Raw genomic sequence first — 20,121 nt, forward strand, 5'->3', positions numbered from 1 at the left:
TCCAACAATAATTAAAATGTGATTCAATTTTTTTAACCAACGAAGTATTTATTACCAAAGTTCGTCAACTTCATGAATATATGTAGCCTTCTTCAACACTTTTAATAAAAAATTAAAATTTATTGAAAAAAATCTTTTTTAAAAATCAGTAAAAAAGCCAACCATAACCGGAATCTTATTTTTCTTGGTGTGCGTTTTTCTTTCCAACAATAATTAAAATGTGATTCAATTTTTTTAACCAACGAAGTATTTATTACCAAAGTTCGTCAACTTCATGAATATATGTAGCCTTCTTCAACACGTAATAACTTTAAAAAAAGATCTAAGAAAAAAACATTGTAAAAGATAAAATAAATAATAGAGCACGTTTTTTAAAACAGGAATTATGTTGCTGTTAGTATTTCCTAACTTCTCTCTTGCATGTGGTCGCCCTTTTCAACATTTTATTTTTTGTATTGTGACATATATATGCTGCTTTAGATGGAACTTTTATTCTATCTAGTATGCAGAGGAATATTCAGTTTTAGACAAAAAAGTGTCTGTACCGAGTTTTTCGCGCCTGTACCGAGTTTTTTGCGCCTGTATTTAGTGAAAAAACTCAGTACAGGCGCTTTTTTGCCTAAAACCGAACCTTCCTCTGCGTACGTTCACTGGATAAAATAAAAGTTCCTTTAGATGTGGGCGTTGTGATATGATGGTCTGCACTCTGCAGGGACATTCATGATTCATTGAATGTTATTGTTCATGAACCAATTAATTTGCTTGTTTTTTGAAGGAGGATTAACAAATAAATCTTTCAAATTTCTAATAATTAAATTAATTATATAGATAGGTTAAGGGTTTGGTTTCGGGAATGAATCAAATTATCCGAATATGACCTGATGACCTGTTTTGATTAAAGGAATTATAACTATTCAAATATAAAATTTAGATTAATTGATAAAAAATAGAGATATTATATCAACAAGTAAAAGAATATAGGAAAAAAATAAATGGAACATTTTTTACTCAAAATCTGGTTCGCGGGTAATAGGTTAACTCAAACCCTGGCCATTATCTTTTTTATCCCGTTGGGTAGCCTCACGGCAATTAGATAGAATAATTATTAGGTCCGGTGACCGGACGTAGCTCTACGTTCAGTCACCACTGAGATCGCGCCACGTGCTCTTACTCTTTACCGCGCGGCTCGACGACTTGACCCGGACCGGAACCCGGAAATGCTATGTTCGCGTATTGTTAGATATTACTCAGTATTTACTCGGTATTGCTCTGTATTACTAGGTATTGCTTGGCAATAACGAGAAATACCTCTCTGTGAAGACCAATACCGAGCAATACTGAGTAATACCGAGTTTTTCTTAAAAAAACTCGGTATTGCTTGTATTGCTAGGTATTTGTCTTCACATAATGATATTTCTCGTTATTGCCGAGCAAAATCGACAAATATCTAGCAATACCGAGCAATACCTAGCAATACTGGGTTGTCATGGATTTAAAAAACGCACTTGCAACATACCCACTATTCGTCGGGTCGGGTCCACATTTTTGTGCCTGCTACGTGGCGCGATCTCAGTGCCGGCCAAACGTAACTCTATGTCCGTTCATCAGACCAAATAAAAGTTCTAGGAGATGACCGACCAGCCTATACTGAAAATATTTCTTACTTTTATATGACCTTTTGAGCGTTGCGAGTTTTTATTTTGAAGTGTTCACTTCTCTCTTCTTCTAATTTAGGGTGAGCATCTAAGGAGCTTTATGGCTTCAAAGTATAAAATAGTGTTTAGTTGTATTTTTGTTTTCGCTTTGATATAATTATTATTTTTTGTTAATGAAATTGGGTTGTGCTCAATAATTACACAGGTGGATTAATTATAATGCTACAAATGATATGTTGTGCATAATTGGAGAAGAGACATATTTTATGATTTATAACTCATTATTAAAAAAATTTAAAATTAAAACATCCAAAGAACAATTAGACAAGTAGATGTTCTTTAAAAAAAATTAATATAGAAAATCATCACTTAGTTTTAATTAAAATGAATTTAAATTTTACATTATAGAATTTTTTATAATTTTTAAAAAGTATGAAAATGTGTTATTTTATTTTAAAATAAATTTAAAATAATAAAATATTTACATATAATAAGCAAACTGAACTCAACTGCACGTTAAGATTTCGTTTGGGATCACTTTTTTGTTATTTTTTAAAATAAAATTTTAGTATAAATTTTTAAAAAAATTATATTAAAAATTATTTTAAAAATTAATAAAAAAAATGTCTCAAATAAAACCGAAAAATCTTTGTTCTTCTACTCCATCTGGGAACGCGATTGTCAAATTGAATTCTTTCCTTTTGTCTGCGAGTGATTTAAAGTCTCTTTCTTCCATCATTTTCGGTTAATTTTAGCAGGAAATTAATTAAGCATGTGTGGAATGCTTTACATGCATGGATGATTGCTTTTCTTTCAACTATTTGGTATTTATAGGTTATTTGATTTTATGTATTAAAAAATGTAAAATATAAAAATATAGAAGCTTTGAATTTTAAATTTTTTATGAGAACATAAAATCAATTTAAGAAAAAAAAAATGTTAATATTTATGAATTTAAGTCTTGCACGATTGCTTCATTTGCAATGATCCATATGGGCAGCAGCCTGAGTCCTAGATGCGTTGCATCTACTACCACATTTTGTTACTTCAATTTTGATAATTATGGTGGTATAGTTGTGGTTTTTTGCCCGCATAAGTTTTTTTTAATTTTTTCTTATGTTGGGCTGTTTTCTCAGTTAATTTTTTGATTACTTGTATTTGTTTTTTACTTTTCAAGTAATAGAAGGGCTTTCTGCCCCAAAATTTCCCAAAAAAAAAAAAAAGCCAACTCAAACTCGGACTGAATTAATTAACGAAGTTGAAGTGCAAGCCACGTGGAGATTAAACGGGTAGCACTCATCACGGATTTTATCGTATATTAAGCTCTAATGAATAGATAGCATTTAATCCTTTTTGTACCACGTCACGTGACGTCAAATGTAGGTGGGCCCTCCACTTATTTCTTCACGTGAAAGACGAGTCTCCGTTGAGCACCGCTCTCCAATTAATTAAAAAATAAAATCAGGTCAGAAGATTTTATTTTTTTAAGTGTTAAACAAATTTCAACATAGTTTAAATAATAATTAAAAATTAAAACGAGCGGAGGTAACTTTGGAGTTCATATAATTTTATTATGATAATCTAAAAAATATAATATTTGACACTTTTTAATAATATTTATTTTATTTTTTTTGTAAATTTAAGTATTTTTATTTTTAATATTTTAAATAGAAAACCGTATATTTATGTCATTTAAGAAAGAAGGCTACCTTCTCAACGAGCAAGTTCATGTCATTATCATTACTTCCAATCCAACAGAAGAATAGCGAGGAGGTGTGCCTTTGGATCCGACTAGGGATGTCAAAATGGGTTTTTGGGTTAGAGTTCAGATCCAACCCAAAACTTGACCAGCCTTCAACTGATACGGCTCGAACCATACCTGATTAGATAGACGGGTCAGAAATTAAGACCCATACCCAACCCGTCACTAATCCAAGTCGACTCAACCCGACCCGCTAGCACAGGCAATTGCTCGAGAGAGTGCTGGTCAGTGCAGGGAAGCAGGCGAGGGGTCGTGCCACATGCGGACAAGCCGCGAGCGAGTGAGGTGGCATGTGGGCAAGTGCATATGGGCGTGAAGAGCAAGCAAGCTTGCGCGCTGCATGCAGGCGTGAGGTGAGCGCAAGGTCGACCACGAGTCCGCGATGGACTAACAAGCAGATTGAGGATGAGAGATGAAGGGTAGACAACGATAGAGAGGTTGTGAAACCCCTTAAGTTAAATGAGCTAAACTCTTAAATATCAAGGCATCTTTTACTGTAATTGTTAGAATTTTATTTAAGAAACTCTGTAGTTAAGTGTGCTCATCATGGAGAAATCCTGAGATGTGTTATCTCATGTGAAGTTACACTAATATGACAAAACTATGAGGCCCTTAAGCCAAAACAGACAATATCTTGATAGTTAAAATTTTATGCTGTTACAATTTGTATCAGAGAAATACATCAGCCGGAAGATGGGAACTAAGTGTCATACAAAATAAAGTGCAACTCTATGGGAGCCACCTCTTGAATCATGTATGGGACAAAATGCTACGTTGCGGGAGTCGTCACTTGAACTTGTAGGGGTCACCTCTAGATTCCTATTTGCCTAGTGGAAGATTTTGGGATGGGGATAACAAGGATACAAGTACTTAAGAGGTGGAGATTATAAAACCCCTGAAAAGTAAAAGAAGTTAAACTCTTAAACATTAAGATGAACGAGTCACTTTTTGTGTTAATTTCAAATTTTGTTCTGACCTGAACCTAACACAAATGTTCATTCGAGTTAGGATTTGAAACCCCAACCTAACTTGATTTCCAAACAGATTGACCCAAATCCATAATTTTTTGATCGAGTTACAATCGAGTTTTTAGATCGTGTCAAATATTAACACCCCAAGATTGAAGGAACGTCGTCAAAGGAGGCTAAAAGGTTATTTAGCGACTCCTTCGAAACTCTACCTCTGACGTGAAGCAGGCGAAGCTGAAGAGCAATGAATATATAATAGGAGAAAAGGAAAAGAAACCCAACCAAACCTAAGGTTAAAACAAGAGCAAAACAGGCATTACCAGGAAAGTAGAACACAGGAAAAAAAATAATTATGTTTAATTAAAATTAATTAAGAATATTGTTGCGTCCTAGAATATTCGCGGCGGTAGAGAAATATATGGTTTAACGTCTTAGCATTGTACGAAGATCCAGCACACAAGCAGATAAGAGAGGGGGTGAAACATTCATAAGAGACACCAGAGTTTTTTACGTGGAAAACCCCTGAAAAGGGGGAAAAACCACGGGGCCTGGCCCAGTTTGAATGAATCCACTAGTATTTGTAGTCGTTACAAATGAGGCTCTTCCTTGGGAGAAGGCCTTGGATTGATGTAGCAAATGTACATCATATACAGATTGCATTACATAGTAGGAGTTGAGGGCCTCTGAAGAAGGTGAGGGCCTCGGGTGAAGGTGATGGCCTCGGGCGGTGGTCCGGTGAAGCTCCGGCGGTGGTCCGGTGAGGCTCAGGCGGTAGTCCGACGAAGTTTCAGTGGTGGTCCGGCGAGGCTTCGGCGGTGGTCCGACGAAGTCCAGTCGGTGGTCAAGGAGGAGCTTCTTCCTACTCTTCCTCCTTCTCTTCTTGATTGGACCCCCCCCTGTGAAGAAAGAGGGCTATATTTATAGATTTTCTGGAGTGGCATGGCCCGTAAATAGACGTGAGATCATGGACGAATAGGGAGTGGTCAAATGGACGACCAATGTTGAATCATATGATCGTGCATCATTCTTTTGACATTTGAAGGCCTTAGAGATTTCGGTGATCTTGGGCTCGTTGGATTTGTCTCGTCAAGCCGTTCGATTCGAGTGTAAGCTCGTTAAAATCGGAGACCGTTTGGTAACTCAAATTACGTTTTGAACCTTCCAACAGCGCTTCGGGTCCATGATTCAGACCTATTTGGGCTCGGATTGGATCTAATTTGGTGTCGTTGGATTCGCATTTCCGAGACGCTCAGTTCGACTGTAAGCTCGCTTAAATCGGAGTTCACGTGCTCCCAAATTTAATTTTTGAAGTTTCCGATTTGAGATTTGCCTCGAGATTCGTGTCCGATCAAGATAATTTCATGATGACGTATCAAATATAATATAAAATAACTAATAATTAATTATTTAGATTAATTGATAATTAACTTTGATTCAACTTATATATTTATAATAAAAAGTTAGTGATGATAATTAAATTTAATAAGTAATTCATAAAAAAATTAAAATTAAAAAGTTCTTTCTTACTAAAAAGTAAAAACAATGAGTAAGAAAGTTGTCCCATACAGATGGTAAGTGATGGAGTTTATAAAACGTGGGCTCCCGAATTCTGTATTTCTTCTCCAACCGCCCTCATCACAAATCCCATTCTCTCTCTAAAACATCCTCTCCGTACCCTCCCCCGTCCTCCCTCTCTCTCTAAAACCATCAAGCAATCGTCATCCATGATATAAAGCGCCAAAGCGGCGTGGAGCTGATGAAAGAGATGGATATTTGAATACGATTCTATATCAGGCTTCGGAAATTTGAATACGATCGAAGAATGGCACACGGAAACTTCGACTGCGACACCGAGCTCTGCCTCACTCCCGGCGGCCGCCAGAGCAGCAACACTGGTTTGATAAGAAGGTATAATTTCTCTCACTCCCCTTTCTGGTTCTTATTGTTGTTTTCATTTTAAAAATTTTCATGAAGTTCTAAATGATTGGAAATATGATCTCCTCGTTAATTAATAAATTTGATGATGGAAGGTCCAACGCCGGAGACATCGCCGGCGGCGAACAGCAGCAGGAGATTACGATGTTGTATGGAGGTCAGGCCTGCGTCGGCGATGTTACTGAAATACAGGTTTCTCTCTCTCTCTCGATTCTATCTATCTATAGAAATTATTAGATGCAAATTTACTAGGTTGTGGACAAAAACCAAGAAAGTTAAATTTTAATTTGCAGATCAAGAATCTAGGCCTGAGATAAGGCTTTGTTTGGGACGGCTTATTTGTTGTTTTTTAAAGTAATTTTTCAATATAAAATTAAAATTTTTATATTGAAAAGTTGATTTAAGAAGTAGTAAAAAAGTTATCCCAAACAAAATCTTTAGATCATCAAAGATCGTTCAAAGATTGAATCCATTTTTAGTTAAGTCGAGCTCAAATCAAACCAAATGGATTAAGCTATAAGCAAACATTTTTGGGTTCTGATTTTGAGCTCATTTCAAGCCGGGCTTGAATATATTAAATATCAATAGAACATATATTAAATATTGAACAATAAAAAAAATAATAATTGAGCTGACTCATAAAATTTGAGTATGATCAAAATAAGATGAGCGAGCGGATTGATCTAGAAGAAGCCAACTCAAGCTACAACAGACTTATAACTGTTGAACTGATGGCCAGAATTAGACCAGCTCACAAATCAGCCGCCCACAATCAGATTCTATATGAAATGTGAGGTCAATAATACTAATTTCAATGAAATAAAATAAGAATTATAAAATTTATTATTAAAAGTTATCAAATAAACAAGTAATACAATCATTCCCTCCAATGAAAAAGAAAAAAAAAATAAAATAATTAAGTTGAGTATATTTGAAGGCAACCCTTTTTATACCATTACTCGGAAAAAATAATCAGAAAAAATGATAAAGTTATTTAAAAAATAATAAAAAAATAAAAATTATACAAAAACTTAAAAAATCCTAATAAAAAAATAAGATCGATCGGATTTTAAATGATATCTTAATAATATAATCATTGTGAAATAAGGTTCATCGAGAACTTTTGAATATTTTTATGTGAAAAAAATAAATATTGAAATACAGCTTTATTATTTTAGTTATCTTAAAAAATTAATTAAAAAAGCACGAAATAAGAGCTGTAAAATCAAATAAAAAAGATTTTGCTAATAAAAATACTCTATTATTAAAAAAAATAATATATAATCCACTTATAGAATCAATGTCTGAACACCCAAAGTCCCACCCACCCAATTACGCGCTTTATTGGGTGGGTGCACGTGGGAATCACCGCTGTAACATTCACTCACTTTTATCTAGAAGAAAACAAATGTGAAGCACATTTTATACAAGTAAAATACTAAACTGAACAATAACTGTGAAGCAGAATTATTGAAATTATATTTCCTAAAAAATTATAATTACTAAATTGTGTCGTATATTTATAATTTATTATTTCTTTTAAGAAAAAAATAATAATTTGAAACAGGAAAAAAGAAGGATTAAAATAAGCAAAGTATAAAAATATAAAAAATGAAGATTTAGTAAATTTTTTGCTCTTCAACAAATATTAAATCCTTTTTTTATTTTATTATAGCATGTAATATAAATATTTATATCGAAATATAAAATTTTAAAAAGTTATTTTATTTTGGCATGTAATAGAAATATTTTTTTATCTGAGTAGCATTTATCCTTTTCAAGTATTGGTAAGTAAGAATCACTTTAAAAAAACTCTCAACATTATTCTTTTTTTCTTAAATAAATTAGAATGTCCTCATCCATTTTTTATTTTATACCATCCATTTTTATTCATTACAAACACTCACCATTGCGCACGACAACAATAACAAATCAAAGTCTTAGTTATTCAACTACAAGAAACTCATTATTACCGACGGCAATTTCCGGCGGTGATTTGATCATCGGAAACTCTGTCGGTATTGAGTGAATTTTCTGTGGTGTTCAAAGCAAAACTTATATTTCGTTTGAGACATTTCTTAATTATTTTCTAAAATAATTTTTCTAGTACAATAATTTTTATTGTACTAAAGCTGTTTTATAAGAAAATTGTCCTAAACAAAATCTTAGTACACCGTTTTATCATTCATATTCTACTTCATAGTAATATTCATATGTAATATAAGCTAATGCTTCTCAATAAATAGCTCACTTGAAGCTATGAACCTTACTTTTGTTAAAGATGATCGTAAAAGTATATTGATTTGGTGAAAGAAATGCAGGCAAGGGCTATCATATGCATGGTTAGAAGAGAGATGAAGGAGATGATGGGGAGTAGCAGCGACTCATCTTCTCTTGCTGGTTCATCATGGTCAGCTGCGCTGCCACCTCCATCATTTTCAGAGCCATTGATAGCAAATCCGGGGCTCTCGATGAAGAGATCTTTGCAAAGATTTTTGCAGAAGAGGAAAGCTAGGGTTTATGATAGCATTCCTTATCAGCCTCAGAAGAAAGACAGCATGTATTAAGAGGATAATTAGCTCTCTCTCTCTCTCTCTCTCTCTCTCTCTCTCTCTCTCTCTCTCTCTTTTAGGTTTCTAAGGTATTTATCTTGCATTTATACTTTTGTTAATCTTTATTAATATGTGGTATTGATATTTTATGGATTACTTGATCTGGTTTGATAATATGTCTGTTAACTTCTACTTTCTTGACGATGGCAGATAATGATCTTATTAGTATTGGTGGGCATCAACTTTGGTATTTAAGTTTTATCAAATTAGCATTGGTGAGAACTTGACAACTTATCATAAGAAGTCTTAAATTTTAGCTATGTAAGTTTTTTAAAATTCTTAAAACACTCATTTTTTAGATTTTTCTTGTAGAATCATGCAACATAAATAGAAATTATTAGTGATTATGATTTTCTTGGTGCTTGCATAAATTGGAATTGTGTATCATAACAAATTACAATGGAACATATTTGAAATTTGATTTGGAGAAAATAGCCTAATGATTGATGCTAACTTTGTTATAATATCATAAAATAGGGCTAATTTCCATCGTCAATACAATAATTTAAGTTTAAACCCTAATCTTGATCATTATTTTCTCTATCGAATATATCAACTTACGCATGTAGTGGTGTAACTAAGTAAAGCCGACTCATAAGAGACCTTAGCACTTATGGATAAGTGGCTTGTGGGTCGAGCTTGACGTGCTAGCAATCCAAATTTAAATTGGCTCTAACTTAATTTGTCAACTCATGAACACGCTAATTTTAAAAAATGCTGATATAAAATACACTTAAAATGTTAAAATATAAAGTTATAAAAATATTTAGAAATCTTATCTCTCCTTATCTCAAGGGAAATTTATTTATTTTTCTTCTCATTTTATAATTCTTCTTATAATACTATTACAATATTTATTTGAATTAAAATCATCTTCTCTCTTTCACAATAAATGGATCTCTTCGTGAGCCACAATTAAGTTCTATTAATCAGTTAAGCTCAAGCTCAAATTGGAAGTGAGTCGAACTTGACTCTACTCATTTACATCATTACACATAATAATTTATCCTTTACGCAACATCAGTATAAAATAATTTATTTTTTTTAATTTTAAAAAATCACCAACGTCCTTTTTTTAATCTTAAAAATGTAATTAATCATTTTAATCTTCCTGACTCTAATAGATACTTTACAGTCTTTATTGTAAGTAGCACACTTAGGTTGACTTTATTTCTTAATCTTATAAATTAGTGTCATTTTTTTATTTGGAAATACTTTTTTTGTGAGAAAAACCCAAGAAATTTTTAATAATTAAATTTATTAGAATATGATTATTATAAATATGTTACCTTAGACTTTTATTGAAATTTTAATAATAATCACACCATCTCTTACAAATTCTATTTTTAAAAATACTTTTACAACTAACATAATTTAATTATCCTTAAAGCGGTGGACTATCTTAAATAGGCCCGTTCGGCCCTTCTCAAGGCCCAAGCTAGGTTTCTAATGCTTTACCTGAAGATCCAAAAATAATTGCCATAAAAATACTAGAAATAAAACTAAACAATAACTATTACTTAATAATTTCTGTTTAAAATAATATTCTCAAACTACACTTGAGATAACTATAGCGTCATGAGAAAAATTATTAGGTTCGGACACCGGACGTAGCTCTACATCCAAACGCCAATAACATGTCTCCACGTGCTCTTACTCTTTATCGTGCGGCCCGACGAACCGACCCAGGCCGGAATCCGGTATTGCTATGTTCGGGTATTGCTAGGTATTGCTCGATATTGCTAGGTATTGCTCGATATTGCTAGGTATTGTTAGGTATTGCTTGTCAGAAACAAGAAATACCGCTATGTCAAGACCAATACCTAGTAATACCGAGTAATACATAGCAATACCGAGCAATACCTAGTAAAACCGGGGTATTTCTAGGTATTGCTCGGTATTGCTAGGTATTGGTCTTGACAAATTGATATTTCTCGTTATTGCCGAGCAATACCGAGCAATACCTAGCAATACCCCGGACTGCACAAATCAGCCAATACATAGCAATATTGGGTCCGAGTCATCGGGCCGCGTGGTATAAAATAAGAGCACGTGGCGACATGTTATTAGAGTCCGGATGTAGAGCTATGTCAGGTGTCCGGACCTAATAATTTGACAGTTACTAAGTTGTGAGAAAAATATTTTTTTTTTGAAAATTTTAATGAAAAAAAAAACTATTTAATTTTAGCAATTTTAATTATAAAAAATAGCTAATCACAATAAATTTTTTAAAAAATAGCAGAAAAAAGTAAGAAAATAATAGCCAACAGAACTATAGTTGTGATCTAAAAAATAAAATGTTGAAAAAGTTGTCCCAATTAGGTCCTATTTTCTTTATTTTGTCAATTTTCGACTTTTCGTGATTAAATCCAATAAACTTATTTTTAATTTCAAAATATATTTTAAAAATCCCAAAATATTAAAGTAATATATTTTGATGTGTTTTAGTTACAATTTTAATGATTTAACCTGAGTTTTAGGTTTCGTTTGGGACAGCTTCATTATTGCTTATTAAAGCAACTTTCTTATAAAAAATAAATTTTTATATTAAAAGGCTACTTTAAGGAGTCATAAAATCGTCCCAAATGAAGCCTCAATCATTTTGATTGAATATTTTGAAGATGCCAAACAACTAATATACATCCGATTTGATTTTATTTTTAATTTCAATTTCAACCTAATTTGTTAAGAAGACATATCAAAACCCACTTAGTGCTCATTGCTAACATATTTTATAGCTTAATAAATGATTTGATTGTCAACAATATTTGACATTTTCTTGAAAAAAAAAACTGTTCTTTACTTCAATGATTCTTTTCAATCAACATCAGAACCTTAAAGATCTTTTAATGGCTTTGGTTGTTTAGTTTAGTTCTGCCTTTCTCATTTATAAACTAATGCTTTTAGCATTAAATGTTGTGTAGAAAGTGGTTTAGGTAGGTAATATGCTTACATTGGGAAGCAAATTGCAATAAAAAAACTATCAGAAATGAAGCCTTAATTATAAGGTGTCTATATTTAATTTTAAGGAATTTTTATATACATTATTTATGTATCTACCACCAGTGAGATCACTTCCTATTCGACAACAACAACACCGTCGTCTGAGGCGGAGAAGCTCGGAGCGAGCGATTCTATCCGAAGCACTTAAGTCCTCAACAACGAAGAAATGGAGAAAATGAAAAGAAAACCTAAAGAACATGGAGTGGAAAGACCTACTCTGCTCGAGCGAAGGGAGACACGAGTTTTAATGGGAGGTAATGAAGTGGTATTTTAGATGAAGAGAATGATATTTAGGTGGTAGATAAATAAATATTATAGTTTAAGTATTATGTATGTAAATATAATAGTTTTAGGTGTTACGTATACAATAAATATTATAGTTTTAGACACGAGTTTTCATACTGTTTTTTGAAGCAGCTTTTTTAATACAAAACTTTTAGTTCAACAAAATTTTAAACTAAAAAATTTTTTTAGAAAGCCGATCCAAACGAAGCCTTAATCTTACATTGGATAGTTGAAAAAAAAAAACTAATTTAAAATATATTAAACATTTAGCCCTCAGTTATAATATTAAGTTTTGGGGTTTAAAATAAATTTGTTCGATGATATATTTGGCCTAATTTTAATTAGTTCTCTCTCAATTGGCATTTCATGTTAGATTGCCCCACCAATAGGCCACAATCTTATAGTAAATTTTATCATGAGGGAAAGAGAGCTGCAAAACCTAATGCGAATATGGATTGAGTCAGAAAATAATTAAAATCTAGGAGATGTGTAAGCCGCATGAATCAAGAGATGAAAAATAATTATTAATAATTTAAATCAATTTAGTCTTCAGTATACAATGTGAAATTAAATTAATATTTTAATGTATTTTAATAAGTAATAATTATTATAAAGCTAATGACGAAGATAGGAAAACTATGGCACTCCTCACAATAAAATAAAAAAAAATCTAAAATTTTGAGAGAGGGTCTGCTTCGGAATAGTAAGTTGTAGCTTTTTGTAAAAACGGTTATAAAATTGTTGTGAGGATAGTAACTTTTTTTAAAGTTGTTGTAGAGGGAAGCTTATATATAACACCTAGAAAGTCAGTGTACCATTCAACCCGTTTCGACATGACCAGATTCAAGGTAATCTGTTAAATTTATGTATTTAATCCTTCTGCATATGTTTGGGAATATTCAGTGCGCATATATTCTGAAATGGATTTTGGGGGTTTGTTTACAGTTTGAAAAAGTTTGAATTTTTTCCCAAGGGCGCCACGACACTGGTGTTGGAGGCGTTTTGGTGCTAAGATCTAGAAATTTTAGAAAAAAATTCAACATGAAGACGCTGGGGGTATCGCTGTGTAGCTATAGGCTCCCAAAGGGAATATCGTGGCGGGCGCTGTTGCGAGTCACGGTGCTCGACCTGAATTCTTTTTTTTTTTTTTTTAAATCAATTTATGCTAAAATGTCAATTCATTTTAATCTTGGTTTGTTGGCTAATGAGATAGAGAGAAATCTTTCTATGGAGGTTGTTTGAGAGCTTTAGATCTATTTTGATGTTTTGGTAGGTTGTTAATTATCTAATTTTGAGTTCAAGTAGTTTTAAGTTTTATTTGGGACATTCTTTAATTTGAATGTTTTCTAAAATAAAGTTTTAGCACAAATTTTTTTTAAATTATAAATTTTTGTACTAAAAAGCTGCTTTAGAAAACAATAAAAAAATTATAAGAAATGAAGCCTTAATTATAAGTTGGCTATATGCCTATATTTAATTTAGAGAAAATTTTATATACATAACACTTTAAACTATTCTATTTACATAGTTAACAACTAAAATACATTATTTATGTATCTACCATCAGTGAGATCACTTCCTATTCGACAACAACAACATCATCGTCTGAGGCAGAGAAGCTCGGAGCAAGTGATTCTATCCGAAGCATTTAAGTCCTCAACAGTGAAGAAATGGAGAAAATGAAAATAAAACCTAAAGAACACTGGAGTGGAAAGCACGAGAAGACCTACTCTGCTCGAGCTGTAAAGACTGTTTTTCCTCCCAGGATCGTCCAGGACGAAGTGGATCGTCCCGGGACGATCGGTACAGGTTGTGAAGAAAAGTTCTGGCGGGAAGGTTTGTCCCAGGACGAACTGGGTTCGTCTGGACGAAAATTTTCTAGAGAGCAAATCGTCTGGGGACGCTATTTAATTTCGTCTGAACGAAAATTTTCCAGAGGGCAAATCGTGCCGGGGCGATTTGCGATCGTCTGGGACGATCTAGATGGATATATATTGAAATGAGATTGTTTTGACGAGAGAGAAAAGCCGAGGAGAAAGAAAACCGAACGAAAAAGAGGATTTTTGAGCGACTCCGGTCCGTTTTCGTCCGTTGCTGTAGTTGAGAAAGTTGACCGGCACGAGGTAAGGCACATTCCGCCTTTCTCTATTTTCAGAAAAGATGTTTTTGACGATTTTTCTGTTCCGAATTTTATTTTTGTTAGCGAATAATTGATTTTATTTCGCATTGATAAAGATTTTACAGCGTAACTTTTGGTATGTTTTCCAGATGATAATTGTGCACGTTTTGAGTATTGTATGGAAGATTTTTATCTGGTATATATTTTGAATTCTGCGGCGTTTTAATTGAATTGTGAATTATCAGGATGTTGAAAAATATTTCATTAGTACAATGAAAGTCTTATAATGTTGTTGTGTATATTCTGTGGTAATTTGGTAAATTTCTGAAACTGTGAATTTTGTGTAAATTCCGTATACTGTCGTTATGCCGCTAACGATTTTCTGATGAAATTTGATTTTCTAAATTGAATGTTTTGATGTGCTGTGATATCAAAAGGGAGTTATAAGGGGTCGGAATCCTTTGTGATTCCGTTGTCTGGGTCCAGGAAATCTGAGAAATTTGAAAATAAGTTTTGTTCTGAAAATTCGGTATATCTGTTATGTTCTGGTGCTACAAGCACAAAGGGAGACATAAGAGGCCAGAATCTGAGATTCTGTATGTGTCAGGGAAGGGAGGCATAAGGGGCCAGAATTCATTGAGATTCTGTCAGGGTCCGGGAATCTGAAATCTGATATGTGATCTGATGTTGAAATGTGATTTTATCTGATTTGAAATCTGTTATGTACGATTCTGTTTGTTCTGTAAGATTATGTTCGCTTTGTACGATTATCTGATTTCTGTACAGCTGTTTCTGATGTATTTTCTGATGTGAATTTCTAACTATTTTGATTGGTGAGTGATGTTTTGCTGAGCGCGCTGTTAGCTCATCCTTGTTATCTGCGTGGTTTTCAGGTTCTGGGAAGGGGAAGAAGGTCTTGGACAAGAAGTTCTATCTGTGTCTGATCTGAGGTATTTTGTACTTTTGATTTTTGTACAGTCATGACTTTTATGTTCTGTTCTTTTATTTCTGTCTGAAGCCATGGACTGTGTTGTATATGATTATTTTGATGAAAGAAAAGATAGGTGAATTGTTCTATATTTGGATGTTGATAGTAGTTCTGTGTTTTTGTCTGTTTGATATTTGGAAGAATGTCTGAAACAAATTTCAAAGCTAGATCCTGGATTTACAATGGTTGTGTCGCGGCCCAATGTGAGCGGGATCCGTCCCGGTCGGGTTGGGTCGTGACACGAGCGAAGGGAGACATGAGTTTTAATGGGAGGTAATAAAGTTGTATTTTAGATGAAGAGAGTGATAATTCGGTGGTAGATAAATAAATATTATAGTTTAAGTATTATGTATGTAAATATATTAGTTTTAGGTGTTATGTATACAATAAATATTATAGTTTTAGACACAAGTTTTCATACTGTTTTTTGAAGCAGCTTTTTTAATACAAAACTTTTAGTTCAACAAAATTTTAAACTAAAAAGTTATTTTAGAAAGCCAATCCAAACGAAACCTTAATCTCACATTGGATAGTTGAAAAAATACTAATTTAAAATATGTTAAACAGTTAGCTTTTTTTTTTTTTTTTAAATCAATTTATGCTAAAATGTCAATTCATTTTAATCTTGGTTTGTTGGCTAATGAGATAGAGAGAAATCTTTCTATGGAGATAATGCCTAATTTGGGTTGCAACATGTTATTTTGAAAGTTATTGTAGAGAGAGCTTATAGTAAATTTTATCATGAGGGAAAGAGAGAGCTTCAAAACCTAATGGGAATATGGATTGAATCAGAAAATAATTAAAATCTAGGAGATATGTAAGCCGCATGAATCAATAGATGAAAAATAATTATTAATAATTTTAAATCAATTTAGTATTCAGTATACAATGTGAAATTAAATTAATATTTTAATGTATTTTAATTAGTAATCATTATTATAAAGCTAATGAAAAAGATAGGAAAATTATAGCCCTCCTCACAATAAAAAAAAAATCTAAAAAATTGAGAGTAAGTGTCTACTTGGAATAGTTTGTAGCTTTTGTAAAGTCGGTTATAAAATTGTTGTGAGGATAGTAATTTTTTTGAAAGTTATTGTAGAATGAAGCTTATATATAACACCTAGAAAGTCAGTGTACCATTCAACTTGTTTCGAGATGACCAAATTCAAGGTAATCCGTTAAATTTATGTATTTAATCCTTCTGCATATGTTTGAGAATATTATGTGGTCATATGTTTTGAAATGGATTTTGGGGGTTTGTTTAGATGTTTGAAAAAGTCTAAGTTTTTTCCCAGGGCGCCACAACACTGGTGTTTGAGGGGTTTCGATGCTAAGCTCTTTGGAATTTTAGAACAAAATTTCAAAAGGAAGGCGCTGGGGGTGGCGCTGTAGGCTCCCAAAGGGAGTGTCGTGGCGCGCTACTACGTGTCACAGCGCTCGACCTAATTTTAAAAAAAAAATCAATTTATACTAAAATGCCAATTCATTTTAATCTTGGTTTGCTGGCTTTAGAGAGAGAGAGAGAGAGAGAAATCTTTCTAAAGAGATAAGGCCTAGTTTGGGCTGCTTCATGTCATTTTCAGTTGACGGCTCAATTCTGAAAGTTGCTTGGATTCAGATAGGTGACATTTTGTCTATCTTAGTTTTCAAAATTATGAAAATTTCTAATTTAATTTATAATTCTCTTAGCAAAAATAAGGATTATTGTTATGTGCAAAATTTTGACAGTGTAACTTTTGGTATTTTATCGCGATCAAGATACTAAACATTCATGTATTTTTCTGGAAATTTTATATCAAGGATTTTGTTTTTTTAGTTTATTTAAAAATAATGCTAACTCTCAAAAAAAAAAATGTTGCAATTATTTCTACTTCTATTTTTAGGGTCTCTTAGAGGGAAAGGGCCAATTGAGTATCATTATCAAGATTTGATCTATTTATGTATAGTTTTTTTTTTTTGACTTTTGATAAAGTCATAGCAATTTATCTTTCTCCTCAATTCTGTATTATGGTCTCCAGTCAAATATTGTAGTATAATTATTGTATATTCATTTTGATTATAAATGAAAATATAATTTTGTGGATGAGTTTATTTTATGTATATTGATCGTTATTAGTAGCTATGTGGTTTTTTATTTGTTTTAAAGTTAAAATTGGACGAAAAGTTTGAATAGTTACTAAAACTTAGATCTTGGGATTTGTTTGTTGCAAGCTAATATGATAGAATATGTCTGAGTATTATCGGATTAGATTGTGACATTACTGACACAAAAAATTCTTGAGTATAGCAAAAAAAAAAAGCTCCTAAAAAATAATAATTATGGTATGAAAAACAAAGATGTAATAAAACTTTCTCAGCTAAAATCTCTAAGAGAGATAGAAAATATATATACATATCTAACACATCATCTTTATAGCATTACTCTAAGTATAGATGCTGCCAAGGACTTGATGTTACACCCCATCAAATGGTGCCCACTTTTGCCATGCCAAACCTGTAGCATTTATGGAAGATGATGTCACCATTTTACTAATGTTATTAATGATACATTTTATATAAAAAAAAAAAACATAAAACAAATATGGATCTCAATACTATATTACTAACATCATCCCTTTATTACACTATGTGGGGTTCACTATATGAATTATTTTTCTCCATTATGCTATGTTAAAAGTTAAATTATTGTTTAAGTCTAATAAAGAAATGTCATTTCTAATATTTTCTAACCAAATCTTTTTAGGTCTAACTCTACTTTTGTTAACATAAGTCAAATCTAATACATCTATTTTTTTAATTGGGTCATTGAAGGGTCTTCGTTTTATGTGACCAACCCATCTATGGAGACTGAACTACTTCAATCTTTTCACGGTTATCCTCATTTTGTATCCTATCTTTAAGAGTAAAGTCACTCATCCACTTGAGCATCCTCATCTATTCAACACTTCACATAATATTATGCTTCTCTTTTAATGGCCAACATTCTGCACCATAAAATATTGCAGGTCTAACCACCATATTATAGTTTTCTCTTAATTTTGAGGGGGGCTTTTCTATCACACAAGAAGTCTGATGCATTCCTCCACTTCAACCATCCAATTTGAATTCTACTAATAATATCTCCATCTATTTCACCATCACTTTGAATAATAGACTCAAGATATTTAAAACGTATACTCTTATTAATGACTTGATCATCTAAAGTCACAATCCTCCCACTAGAATTATTATTATTAAAATTACATTCCATATATTCAGTTTTAGATGTACTCAAATGAAAGCTTTTAGACTTTAAGGTTGGCCTCCATAATTCAACTTTACCTTTAACTCCCCCTCTAGTCTTATCAACTAGAATAATATAATCAGCAAAAAGCATACATCATGGTACAACCTCTTGCAAATGTCTAGTGAGAACATCCATGACTAAAGCAAAAAGATATTGGCTTAAGGCTGGTTCTTGACGTAATCCAACTAAAATAGGAAAATACTTCGTCAAACCACATTGTGTATGGACAAATGTAACATGCAGCTCCTGCATGCATATCCTTAATGACTTGAATACAAGCATTATTAATCCCTTTATTTTCTAGAACTCTTCATAGCACTTCTCTAGAAAGTTTATCGTATGCTTTCCTTTGGACTATGATTTGATATATGATACAAAGAAACTAAGATATAGAGGCTATGAGAGATCTAGGCTGACTTTTTTTTTTTTGTGTAATACCTAAGCCATGCATGATAACCTGAAGGTTGGATTCATTGGTTAGTGTCATTGAATCACTATATATATTATTTTTTTATGAATTAAATCAATTGGCATCATCATTCCAACAAAACAACTAATTCCAACTAAATAATCATGTTTTTATAATTATCAATTTTATCTGAGATTTCTCAATATATTTGAGTAATTAAGATCCCAGTAAGATTTTATTTTACTGCTTGGAATTTGTGTAAAAGAAAATTAAAAATGAAATAATAAATTATTAAATTTCCATTTTACTTTCCTTCAATTCAAACGAAGCCTAAGGCTTCGTTTGGGACGACTTTCTTACTACTTCTTAAAACATATTTTCAGTTAAAAATTTTTAATTTTTTATCTAAAAAATTGCTTAAGAAACAATAAGAAAGTTATCCCAAACGAAACCTAAATCTTCCTTATTTCTTAAACAAAATTATAACATAAGACAAATGGATATGTAAATATAAATATGTTTTCATATTTAATATTTAAAAATAATTAAAAAAAAAGATTTATGTAGTGGAATTTATATAGTGAGATGAAAGCCTTTTGTTGTTGTATAATTTAATATTAGAAAAGGATATATTTAAAGTTTAAAACACATTCAAATAGTTAGAAAGATTGTCTCTCTGTTTTATTATAGGCATTTGGTATTATCATATTTGCCCTCATCATTTTAAAATTACAACAAATTTTATACCTTCTCATACAAAAAATAAAATTAATTTAAAAATGAACAATAAGATTTCATTTGGGATAACTTTCTTACCATTTTGCTCTTCACACAATAACTATAATTTTTATTTGTTCATTATTTCTTCGTTACTTGCAAAAAAAATTTGCACCTAAAAGTTGCATTTTGCAACAATTTGAAAAAAATACTTTCGCTATAATAATTTCATAAAATAGTAAGAAAGCCATCCCAAATGAAGGTTAGAGCTTAGTTTGGGAAAGCTTTTTTTTTTTTTTTTTAAATCACTTTTTAATACAAAAAATTTTAACTCAAGATATTTTTGTACTGAAAAACTATTTTAAAAAATAATAAGAAAGTT

General features: G+C 31.9%; 1 protein-coding gene across 1 annotated transcript; it reads left to right on the forward strand.

Moving 5' to 3' along the window:
* Nucleotides 1-5,995: 5,995 nt before the first annotated feature.
* Nucleotides 5,996-9,033, forward strand: LOC110104985 (protein TIFY 5A). Its single transcript, XM_020834313.2, has 3 exons — nucleotides 5,996-6,293; nucleotides 6,416-6,512; nucleotides 8,642-9,033. The coding sequence occupies exons 1-3, from the start codon at nucleotides 6,208-6,210 to the stop codon at nucleotides 8,885-8,887; spliced, it is 429 nt and encodes a 142-aa protein (XP_020689972.1). The 5' UTR covers nucleotides 5,996-6,207; the 3' UTR covers nucleotides 8,888-9,033.
* The last annotated feature ends 11,088 nt before the right edge of the window (nucleotides 9,034-20,121 follow it).

Source organism: Dendrobium catenatum, unplaced genomic scaffold (assembly GCF_001605985.2).
Source record: "Dendrobium catenatum unplaced genomic scaffold, ASM160598v2 fragScaff_scaffold_390, whole genome shotgun sequence".
Classification (NCBI taxonomy): Eukaryota; Viridiplantae; Streptophyta; class Magnoliopsida; order Asparagales; family Orchidaceae; genus Dendrobium; species Dendrobium catenatum.